The 12,762-nt window shown below is 43.7% G+C and overlaps 1 protein-coding gene across 8 annotated transcripts in view; it reads right to left on the bottom strand.

The window, feature by feature from the left end:
* PDXDC1 (pyridoxal dependent decarboxylase domain containing 1) overlaps positions 1-12,762 on the bottom strand; it is a 52,987-nt gene that overhangs the window by 7,009 nt on the left and 33,216 nt on the right. For all 8 annotated transcript variants that reach the window (XM_072753789.1, XM_072753793.1, XM_072753790.1 and 5 more), the window contains 4 exons: positions 9,276-9,326; positions 3,517-3,580; positions 1,121-1,209; positions 43-148 (listed from right to left, as the gene is read on the bottom strand). In XM_072753789.1, coding sequence (XP_072609890.1) covers positions 43-148; positions 1,121-1,209; positions 3,517-3,580; positions 9,276-9,326 — 310 coding nt within the window. The remainder of the gene's footprint in view (positions 1-42; positions 149-1,120; positions 1,210-3,516; positions 3,581-9,275; positions 9,327-12,762) is intronic.

The raw sequence follows: 12,762 nt of genomic DNA, 5'->3' as shown, positions 1-12,762 counted from the left end.
TCGCTCCCACGAGTGAGGGCAGTCCACGGGGGCGGCCGTTACCTGCTGCTGTCATCAAAGGGCTGAAGCGAATGCACACACCCTCCACTTCCAGATCCATGACAGTGAGGCCGCTCGCAGGCACCAGCTGTTTGAGCTGCTCTCCCAGCTGCAGGGACAAGGGAGGAGTGAAGAGGTGCCCACGGGGAGGGGCTCACAAGTCCTCCCACCTCCCCTCACCCACTCAGCCCCAGGCCCAGGAGGCTCCCGTGAGCAAATGTCCCTGAGTCTCGATTCTCTTTGAATACTTATGGCCCCTTCTTTTTCAATGGACTAAGAGTTTTACACTTTTTGTTATTGAAAACTATAACTTCAGTGTAGAAAAATCTAGGAAATACAGGTAAACCAAAAAAATAAAATAAAAATTACCCACAACACACTACTGAGAAGCGCCCACTGTTGACGTGTGATAGGCCCATCCTGGGTCTCTGTATTTTCTATTGCCATAAAACGCGATACCCTCCATGCTGGGTAGTGACCTGTAGCTTTTCACAGAATTTATGATGACCATTTCCTTTCTGCCATAAACATCCAGCTACAGGGTTTATTCTGGCTGTTTTGAATGTCATTGTATGAATGGATCATAACTCATTCACCAAAGCCCCTAACGGGAGCATGACCCATTCTATGCTAGGATGGATGCTGCTATGGTGGACACCCTGACACTGTTCAGAACATTCTTTACATGAAAATCCCAGAGGCACAATTTCAGTGTCAAAAGGCAGCCGAAGTGCAGTGTCTCGGGTCCATACTGACTTCCAGGTGCTTGGGGGGCTCTGGCTCCTGCACCTCTGACACTGTGACAGACGCTCACCAGAACTCCAAGGCGGCCACACTGCACTCCCTGTCTGGCAGGGAGTTTTGCAGCCATACTCAGCAGCCAGGAAATGGTCACCCAAGGGGATGACATTGGAAGGCCCTGCTGGAAGTTACATAGCCTGTGGAGCGGCGATCTAAGAGCCCTGGAGGGAAGCCCAGCACCTTCACGGAGTGTCTTTCCCGAGGGTCTGATTTCCTAGACATGACCATGTATTACTCCATCTGGGACGAAGAAGAAAGAGCACACGACCGCCATTCTTACCCAGCGATTCAGGGCGTCACAGGAGTGTCTCTCCCGGCCGACTGCTGAGGGTGCCATGCTCGGCACTGGGATGGCTTTAAGCACTGGATCTGATGACACCAAAACAAAGAAAGGGGATTCACCTTCTGGTAACACAAATCCATACGCACCCTTCAAACCTGATTTCATGAGCTCCCAACATTAACCCAAAAGAGAAGTCTTAAATATTACAGAAATAAAATCTGTAAACAGTAAACAAAAGCCCAGGGCGTGTGGTATATACATACAGCATAGTGTTACTCATCTTTAAAAAGGAAGGAATTTCTCTCACATGCTCAATATGGATGAACCTTCAGGACATTACACTAAGTGAAATAAGCCAGTTACAAAAAGACTCATGCTGTATGACTCCACTCACATGAGGTACCTAAGGAGTCAAACTCAGAGACACAAGGTAGATGGTAGTTGCCAGGGGCTGGGAGGGAGCAGGGGATGGGGAGTTGGTGTGTAATGAGTATGGAGTTTCACTTTTGCAAGATGTAATGTTCTGGAGAGCTGTTGACAACAACGTGAACGTAATAACCGAACTAAACTATAGACATATGATGGTAAACTTTTTTTTTTTACCACAACTTAAAATTTTTGAAAATGTGTATCTTACAGAGGGGTTTTTAAGCTTCTGTATTGTTTTTCCTCATGAAAAATATAACACCTGAATATAATCCCACAAATAAAATTCTTACTTTCATTTAAGAAGTCTTTTTTCAAGGAACTTTGAGAGGAAATTAAAGGATAACATTTTAAGTTACCAGCTAGTCTATCAACCACCGTGCAACGTAAATCAGAGAACTCAAGAGCACCCAGAGTGGGCCTCACAACAGAATTATCCTCCTTTTGTTCAAATGGTCTGGGTGCCTGCTTGTGCTATGCTGGGCATGAGGAATATAAGGTGGACAAGGTTTCTGTTATCCTGCTGTTTATAGTCCATCAAAGGAACACCATAAAGGAAAGAAATGAAATCACCGTATACTGTTGTAGTGCCATGAAAGAAGGCGGGGCCTGATATCCTATGATGGAGTTGCCTCAGGACCGATGGGGAAGGCCTCCCTGAGGACAGACATTATAGAGACCTGAATGTTGACAGGGAGCCAGCCAGAAGGAGAATGAAGGGAAACATGCTCAAGGCAAAGGAACAGCAAGTGCAAAGGTCTTGCTCTGGGACAGAGCAAAATGTTCTAGAAACTCGGAGGCCAGTCAGACTAAAACAAAGTGATCAGCCTAAAAGGAAATCGGAGAAGATGGCAAAGGCCGCACCTCACAGGCCTTGTGAGCTACAGACCTTGGGTCTAATTCAACAGAAACTGTAAGATACTGAAGGCTCTGGGCAGCGACAGGGCACGAGGGCACGACGAGACTCCATGTACATGCTTGGACTGCATGCAGAGAATGGTCCAGAATAGGGTGTGTGAAGTTCATGGAAGAATCAGTTCAGCAGGGACAGTGGCTGTCCAGGTGAGAAATAACCATGCTCTGGACTAGCTGGGTGGTGCTTGGGCCATCCTTTAAAAGTAGCCTCATGTTATTCCCAAACTCAACTGCCACGTCTTCAATGTATGTTTACGCTGTATCTTAAATTACTTTACTTTCTTTTAAAGATTTTATTTATTTATTCATGAGACACACAGAAAGAGAGAGAGGCAGAGACACAGGCAGAGGGAGAAGCAGGCTCCATGCAGGGAGCCGGATGTGGGACTCAATCCCGGGTCTCCAGGATCACACCCTGGGCTGAAGGTGGCGCTAAACCGCTGAGCCACCTGGGCTGCCTTTTTAAATTACTTTAAATATAAACTATGATAAGCATAGGAAAATAAAATAGAGATTTGGGGGCCCTATTTCACATACTTTGATTCACTCAAGTTGTATGTACATGTGTATCCAGATCTCTATTTTCAAGGGACTCTTACCCATTCATTCTAGCACTAGTCCAGGGACTGGCATATGGAAACTACTGGTTTGATCATAGGAAACTATAAGTAATATGCTACAGCATTTAGGTCTGGAGTTCTTATGAAAATTATTATTATAACTTTTTTTTTTTTTTTAAGAGAGAGCAAGCATGTGCAAGAGCGAGGGTGGGGAGGGATAGGAGAGGGAGAGAATCTTAAGCAGGCCCTACACCCAGGGCAGAGCCCAATGGAGTCTCAGTCTCATGACTAGAGATCAATGACATGTGCTAAAGTAAAAACCTGGATGCTTAACACACTGAGCACAATGAGGGTCTCTTAAAAAATTATATCTTCTGAAACAAGGACTGAAGATTTTAGCAGTCAAAGTATTTGGACTATCTATATAAGCTGAAATAAAACAGAAAGCTCTTAAACATAAATACAAAAATAACCCTTTTTAGAATCACCTACCTGAGCCTGGTAATTCCTGGAAAAACCTGAACACCACTACTGGAGAACTGAGCTCATCTTCCACCTGAAAAATCAATCTGATATTACCAAGTAACATTAAATCCCAACACCTGCAAAATAAAACAGTGAGTTTGAAAAACAGGCTAGAGATAGCATGTTTTCTTAATAAACACATAAAATTCAAAGGTTAATTTCAGTTGCTACAGAAACAACAATCAGGGGCTTAGTAAAATTCCTAGAAATAATTCTAAGCCAGTTCTGAGAATACATTGCTGAATTATAACATCTGACACTGGTAAGCTGAAATTAAAGCAGGAGAAAACTATAATAATAACAAACATAAGCCTGCCATTACAGATCAAAGGTGGCAAGTTACAAGTAGAACCAGAATCAGCATGGGGAGAGCTGAAGCTTTCAGGAATCCAGAAATTACACTAACTCTAACTCAAGCAGGACTGACTGTAACTTTTTTTTAAGATTTTATTTTTGAGAGAGAAAGAATGGGGCAGAGGGAGAGAGAGAATCCCGAGCAGGCTCCACGCCCAGCGCAGAGCCCGACATGGGGCTCGATCCCACAACCCTGAGTTGAAATCAGATCATGACCTGAGCTGAAATCAAGTCAGATGCTCAACTGACTGAGCCACCCAGGCACCCCTGACTGCAACTTTTTATATTCACAGACAAAAGGGGGATAGGTACATTCTTCTCACTTTGAAAAACTCCCAGACCACGATGTAAATCCTGCTGGTAATGAAGATACAGTCTAGAACTAAATCTACATATTTTCTAAGTCACTGAGGTGGTACTTATAATCGGGACAGGTGTCAGATGACTATTAATGGATTTCATTAGACAAAAACATTCACTGCATTAAGATCACTTAATATCACTGTTAAGATTAGCCAAATGAAGTTCAAGGTCACCAATGAGCAAACATACAGCTGGCCATCAACTCTACCACAGCACGAGGATACAAAGGGAAGGGCAATGCCTTTGACAGAATATGACACACAAGGACAGTAGATCTTCAACAATTCTAGTCATAAGACCTATTTTCCAGGGCGCCTGAGTGGCTCAGTCAGTTGGGCGTCTGCTTTGGCTCAGGGCAAGATCTCAGGGTCCTAGGATCAAGCCCCACATGGGACTCCCTGCTCAGCAGGGAGCCTGCTTCTCCCTTTCCCTCTGCTTATACTCTCTCTCTCAAATAAATAAAATCTTTAAAAACAACAACAACAAAAACAAACCTATCTTCCAAGGCACTGCATGTGAGGTCTCCATGGCAGAAATGCTAATGTGCACAGCCAGGAAGTAGCTGGCCTTGGGGCTTCTCTACTAACCTCTCAAAGGACCACACGGATGTGGTTCAGGTCAAGCAAGATATGTATCAAATCTGCCAACTTACTGAGCTGATTCCTGTGCTCACCTGTCTATCATCTCCTTTGACCTTCATATTAACAAATTAATATCTTTAAAGCTAGAGGGGCTTAATATCTGAAGAGAATGTAGTAAACCCAAGGAGACAGAAACAAAAGCAACAAACTTCTACAACCATTCCCCCATCCTCAGTTAGGATAAGGCAGGATGATGTGAATGCTGAGACTTCTATATTTAGTTTAATACAGTCTTTGGTTTCTTATTTCTTTGAGCTTGGTGGTCTCAAATGTCAGTGCATGAGAAATACTGTCCAGGGTTATGTAGACAGAATTCTGGTTCTAGCAACACAGCAGACTGAAACGCTAGATTAAATATCCTGATAACCAAAAAAACCTGATAACTACTGCTAGGCTTACAAAAACAGTGACTCTAAAAAAAAAAAAAAAAGAAAAAAGAAGAGAAAGCAAAGAACACTGTCAGCTGAGCAGGGGCTGTTGGGAAGGGAGCAGGTAGGAGAACCTGGCTTTAACATCTAGAGTCTTCAAGCCCATGTGCAGATGGGGGGAAAGGGCATATAAAGCCAGGATCCTTTGAAGGATGCTCCTTTGAAAAGACAGAGAGAAAAACTCTACCCACTGACCGGCAAGAGGGCCTACCTGAGGCTCTGTCTACCCAGGGAGAAAAAAATTCTCTCTTGAGAGATCAAAACATTAGGTGTGCACTGTACCAGGCTTGACGTCCCATGTGGCACAGGAGTCCTAAAGCTGTGGAACTGATAGACAGATGGACCTGAGCCAGTCATACAATTATCTAGTTCATGATGACAAATTATGACACACACACACTCAGGGAGCAGGAGTCAGCAGACACAATCTAGGGGACGATCTGTGCTCCAAGAATTCAAATACTAAAGCAACAGAAATAGACTATAACAACCAGGCTTAAATAGAGAAATGAAGACCAAGAACCATTAAAAAAAATAATATGAACAAAAAAAAAAAAAGAAAAGAAAGATGACCAAAAAGGAGGCATCAACTTGAATAAGAACTGAAGAGAATTTGCTGGAAGGAAGAAGTTGTCATCAAAATAAAAACCCAGTGAATGGCTGACACGGGTGAGCGGCAGCTCAGGACCAAAGTAAGGCCTGGAGAAACTCATGCGGCAGCAGCCGAGAGGCAGACGCGGGATATGTCCAAGGGACAGATGGAACATGGAGCGACAAGGTTCACTACACTACCAACTCAAGGTCCAGAGGTAAGACTGGAGAAGGCAGTTATGTTTGAAAAAACAAACTTGACAGGATTAAGGAAAAAAAAAAAAAAAAAGAACCCCAGGTTAAAGAAGCACAAATTTCAGGCAGGAGTCTTAGAAAATCTTCACTCAGACACACCATGGTCAAAGAAGCAGAACCCTAAGGACAGAGACAATCTTAAAAGCCAGCTGAGATGTCAACCGCGCAAAGGGGCATTCTGAGGTTTTCAGGGGTCAGGGGATGTATTAGATTTCCCCCTAAATGCTGAAGGTCAGGACGCAGCCCATGTGCCCAGGAAAGCCAGTCAAACAGCAGTCCATGATGCAGCTGCTGAGGAGACCAGCACCGAGCCTAGGACAAACAGCTGCCTAAGGCCTCTGGGCACCGGGAAGCACACCTGTGCTCCGGGACCAAGAGGCTTCTCCAGGGCTGGCTGTCTAGATGGGCAAGAAGACCCCAAGGAGCTTGGAGAAGGAGCTACGATGCTGTAGATACAGCTTGTCTTCCAAAGGTTCAAGTCCTGGCTCTGCCACCTACTACGATGGGAGTCGGGACATGTAACCACAGCAAACAACAGAGATGAAAGGAGCACTGCTCCACCGCAGGGACGTCTCCTAAGGACTCAATGACTGGGGATCTATGGGAGCACCAAACAAATACAGTGGCAAGAGAAAAAGATATTTAATAGTGACAGGTATTTTATGATGCCTTACAGCCTTCACTTTGCTTTCTCATACATTATCTGATCTGCCCTTTGTAACAAGCCACTGAAGTGGGACAAATACTAACTTTTCCTATAAACTGACCAGGGATAGAAGGGCCCACTGGTTACACACACACCTTGCAGTATGAATCCCAGCTCCACCACGTCCTAGCTGTGCGGCCTGAGCATGTCACTGAACTGCTCTGTGCCTATTTCCTCACCAGGAAGGAGGGCTAGCCATTGCAACCAACTCACAGATTAATTTATTTGCACTTAAATACCTACTGTAGGCTGAATACTAAGCACAGTAAGAAAAAAACAAATAAGACAAAAGTCCCTGCCTTTATAAATCATTTACAAAGAAACAGACAAGGAACACACACATGGTCTCAGGTAGTAAGAACTGCAAAGAAGGACAACACCCAGGGGACAGAATGATGGATGGTGGCTGGGCTGGTTTACACAGAACAACCAGGAAAGGCCTCTCTGAAGACATGATACTTTTTTTTTTTTTTTAAGATTTGAGAGAGAGAGAGAGAGAGAGAGAGAGAGAGACAAAGAGAGAACACGAGAGTGAGCACAAGCACAAGCAGGGGCAGTGCAGAGGGAGAGGGAGAAAGAATCTTCAAGCAGGCCCCGCACTGAATGCAGAGCCTAACCTAGGGCTCAATCCCAGGACCCTGAGATCATGACCCGAGTCAAAATCTTTTTTTTTTTTTTTTTTTAGCTTATGATAGTCAGAGAGAGAGAGAGAGAGAGAGAGAGAGAGGCAGAGACACAGGCAGAGGGAGAAGCAGGCTCCATGCACCGGGAGCCCGACGTGGGATTCGATCCCGGGTCTCCAGGATCACGCCCTGGGCCAAAGGCAGGCACCACACCACTGCGCCACCCAGGCGCAGTCAAAATCTAAAGTTAGATGCTCAAATGACTGAGCCACACCGGTGCCCCTGAAGACGTGATATTTGAACTAAGATCTAAAGGATAAGAAACCAGTCATGAAAAGAACTAAAAGGAACAGTGTTTCTAGCTAGAGGGAAGAGCAAACACAAAGAAGACTATGGTGAGGGGTAATGAAAGACCGCACATGCTCAGTACTGTGCGTGGCATGCAGCACGCATCCTATACACAGCAGCTGTGATGATGACAGTTACCGAAGCCACAGTGCTTCACGGTGTTTGCCATTATTGCACATCTACTGAGAAAAGCATCCACTGGAGGGAGAGATGGAGCAGGGTTCCATGGCCTTACAAAGGCACTCTAAACCCACTAGCACCAGCAGAGTCTCTCAGCTTGGGGGAGGAGGAGGGACAGGGAGAGAGGACATGAGGAGCCCAGTGGGCTCAGCGAGGGAGAGACAGAAAGTCCACTGGCCTAGCGCTGCCTGATTCCTGCCATCTTGCTCATGCTAGTCCATAGTTTGGGCTTCTCTGTTTACTAAAGGATCCAACCAACATACCTTCACTGACAACTGAGCTCACAGGCTTAGGCAGTTAAGAGAATGACTCAATGTCACAGGGCCTCAGTGGTATGGCTGAAATTAGAACCCAAGTGTCCTGACTTACATTCATCCCACTGCTTCTCCAATGGGCCACTCTCCTCTTCCAAGCTAGAACTTGGGTCATCTCAGGTCAACTGAAAAGGCTCCAAGCTCCTACTCTGACGGCAATGCAGAGCAGCCCCCCTCTCAGGCACTGAAAGCAAACCGTGTACTAAAATGGATATCATCTCTATTATCTTGAACCCCAAATTAATTCAAATATTAGTTTTACACTTAACTGTGTCCTGCAGAACTGTCAAAGAAGCACTCAGTGATTCTGTTTAAATTAGAATCTGACCTGTATTTTCTGAAATTCTAAAATCCTATGAAGCAAAACATGCAAACATTCAAATCTGAACTGATACTTGATTATCAGCCCTAAATCCTCATCTCTTTGTCTAGTAACCACCCCTAGGTGGCAATCTCGATAGAGTTTGGCATCTTTTAGGGAGATACCAGGAGACCAGAGTAAGGCCACACGCCTATCTCTTCCTTACTCCCTGCTTTGTGCAAATGAAAACTGGTGTCAGAAGGATTCAGAAAAAGTAATCTGAAACACTGTGAGAGACAAAAATGACTTTTCACATCAGTAAGATGGGTGTTTTAAAAATCATTGGGCAGGTGAAGACAATAGTGTTTGTTAGATCTTTGTGCATTTCTATATTTAAACAGAATAAAACTACAAATGATTATACGAAAAGCACCACAGGGGTTCAGCATATGGTACAAATTGCTAGGGCTTCATGCTTTCTGTAGTTAGGTCATCAGGATGCGCATGATTCTCTTCCAAAAAGAGCTGTCACAATTATACTGAAATGCATCAAATCTGGAGAAGATCATTCTAACTTGAACTTAAGCTATTTACTAAAAACAGATCAAAACATATACCGTACCAAGATTTTGATGTGGTTCACTTTCTTCAAACTTTCTTGTAACCGCTGACTCTGCAAAACACAAAGCGCAGCAATTATTATATTTTCAATTAAATTCTGTACTTAATAATTACTGATTTTAATTTCATTAGATCAGGGCAACATATTAAGAAATGGTTTTCAGGAGGGTCTTTGCAGGCCTGCCCACAAGGACCTCAGCAGGCACATAATGCCATCTGTCACTTGGTGGCTCCTGAGTTAGGCCTCCCAATTCTTGCTTTACAACAACTGCAAACATTCCCAATCTTTCAGTTGCAAGTTACATGTGGTGCTTCCAGAAAAGCTTTTTCTAATAAGACATACATAAATTTGTCGTATTTGCCAAATCTGTCATCCATTCTTTCAAAAACCACTCAGTACCTGGCAACAAATGCAAAAACGAACCAGTGGGCACACATCAAACTAAACAGCTTCTGCACAGCAAAGGAAGCCACCATCAAAGTGAAAAGGCAGCCTACCGAATGGGAGAAAGTATTTGCAAATAATTTATCTGATAAGGAGTTAATGTCCAAGATATATACAACTCCTACAACTCAAGAGCAAAAAACCCCCAACATCTGATTAAACAATAGGAAGATCTGAATAGAGATTTTTCCAAAGAAGATCTGCAGATGGCCAAGAGGTGCATAAAAGGTGCTCAGTGTCACCCATCCTCAGGGAAATGCAAATCAAAACCTCAGTGAAGGGCAGCCCTGGTGGAGCAGCGGTTTAGCGCCGCCTGCAGCCCGGGGTGTGATCCTGGAGACCCGGGATCGAGTCCCACATTGGGCTTCCTGCATGGAGCCTGCTTCTCCCTCTGCCTGTGTGTCTCTGCCTCTCTCTCGCTCTCTCTGAATGAATAAATAAATCTTAAAAAAAAAAAAAAAAAAAAAAACCACCTCAATGAAGTAACGCCCTAAACCTGTCAGAATGGCTAGTATCAAAAAGAAAAGAAATAACAAACATTGGCAAGAAGGTAGAGAAAAGGGAACCCCAGGGCACTACTGGTTAAGAATGTAAACTGGCATAGCCCTTATGGAAAATAGTATAGAGTTTCCTCAAAAATTTAAAAATAGAACTACCATATGATTCAGCAATTCCACTTCTGGGTATTTATCCAAAGAAAGCAAAAATACCAATTTGAAAAGATATCTGCACCCCCATGTTCACTGCAGCATTATTTACTATAGCCAAGATATAGAAACAACCTGAATGTCCAGCAATGGATGGATGAATAAGGAAATATGGTATATAACGTACATACACAGTGAAGTATCATTCACCATAAAAAAGAATGAAATCTTGCCATTTGTAACAACATGAATGGACCTTCAGGATATTATGCTAAGTGAAATAATTTAGAAAGAGAAAAACAAATAGCATACGATCTCACTTATATGTGGAATCTCAAACAAAACAAAACCCCCCACAAACTTATCAATATAGAGAAGAGACTGGTGATTGCAAGAGGCAGGGGGTGGAAGGTGGCAGAAATGGGCAAAGGTGGTTTAAGGATACAAATTTCCAGTTGTAAAACAAGTCAGTCACAGGGATGTCATGTCAGCATGGTGACTATAGTTCTTAACACTATACTGTATATTTGAAAATTGTTAGAATTCTTAAAAGTCTTCATCACAAGAAAAAATAATTCTGTAACAATGTATGGTGACACGTGTTACTTAGACTTGTATCTGTGGTGATTGTTTCCCAATACACACAAATATTGACTCATTATGTGGTATACCTGAAACTGATACAATGTTATATGTCAATTATAGCTCAAAAACCCTCCCAAAGTAACAAGTAAACAGTAGGAAGATCTGAATATTCCTACCGAATGTGGATGTGCACAAGGCGCAGAACTTAATACTGGGGAAGGAAGAGGAAAGACACAGGAGGAAGAGCTGTTCAGACACAGGGTCTGGAATAAGCACCCCTGAGTTCAGAATCTCACCTGCAGGATGAGTAAGTCCATCTGCCACTTACTAGCTATGAGCGTGGACACTATTCAGCCTCTCTGTACTTCAAGTCCCTAATGATAAAATGGGGAGACAGGGCTGTTGTGTCAGATGCATGGAAACGGTCGCCAGAACACTATGTGCATCATATGTGTGATGACTTTCACCCTCATCATTCTATTATCATCTCCATCCCAGGTCTTTCATCACTGATGTGGGGATAAAACAGCATCTACTTCATGCAATTGGGGCTCATGCATTCTGCATTTACTGAATGGAAATGTGGAAAACCCTCATGAAAACTATTTGTTAGTACACTGTATACCTGCGGACTTCATATTCTAGGGAAGGTCAAATGAGACTGGGTGGTCAGTGCACTGCATAGGGCTTCGCACAGAATAAATGCCCACTAACTGCTTCCCAGGAAGACGAGGATGATGATGATGACGATAATGATGAGAGGAAGCAACGGAGGAAGATACAGATTTCTGCCCCCACGGATGCACTATAACCACATGTGCTACATTTCCCTGCAGGTTCACATGTGCTCGGAACAGCAGGGAGTCAGCGACAGGCTATCTCAGAAGTCCTATGACCAGCTACAGCATTTGCCTGCAGGCAGACAGAGCTGCAGTGACCTCAAGGGCTTGGGAGCTAACGTCTCATTATTTTCCTGTGCTCCATAAGCCAGAGGGAATTGAAGAGCCCTCCCCTGATCCCCAGACCTTCCCTGAAGTGACTAAGTTACCAAAGCAATAAAGGCCTCTCCTTCTGAGCAACCAAATCTCAAGACTTGAGTGGACAGCCTGGTGAGAATTTTTTCAAAAAATGTGCTTCTGTAAAAATAATGAACATAAATCTTAAAGTAAAATGTAAAAATCAAACTGCTTCATTTACAGTATCTCTGTTGCATCAGAAACTAGGGTTAGAATGAACTATCCTGACATCAGGAACCCAAAGACAGCTGCTACAGTGATACAAAGATAGTAAATTTCCCTAAACATGACACTTGAGAAGTGCTGATTCCACAGAATACATTTAAAACATAGATTTTTAAATCCATCTGCATATGATCAGGCGCTACTGTAAAAGCCTCACACATATGAGCTCATTAAGTCCACCTAACAATCTCTTATTACCTCACCCCTGTCTCCCACGTAAGCAAACAGACTTAGGTGACGTCCAGCTTTCAGACTCAGCTCTCACACTGCATTAATGTGACTTTTTTTGCTTTCTAAACTATGGCATAATTATGCATTTTCATAATCAGAACACCTCATACAGAAGGAGAATTACAGAACTGTCCCTTGAGCCTTGCCACTTGGGAGGCCAAGCCAGCTGGTATTAAAAATATGCAGCCCATGGATTCACCAACCCCTAGTGGCCCTATTTCCTTCCCTCTCAAAAGACAGCCAGTCAAGTGCCATATTTACCCCCCCACCCCCCACCCAACACTCCTCTTTTGTTTCTTCCTCCACTCCTTGGCTCTCATCCTGTGACTTCTTTTCTCA

This window comes from Vulpes vulpes, chromosome 3 (genome assembly GCF_048418805.1).
Source record: "Vulpes vulpes isolate BD-2025 chromosome 3, VulVul3, whole genome shotgun sequence".
In the NCBI taxonomy this organism is placed as follows: domain Eukaryota; kingdom Metazoa; phylum Chordata; class Mammalia; order Carnivora; family Canidae; genus Vulpes; species Vulpes vulpes.
Note: the sequence above shows the minus strand (reverse complement) of the source record. Positions and strands in the feature narration are given on the sequence as shown.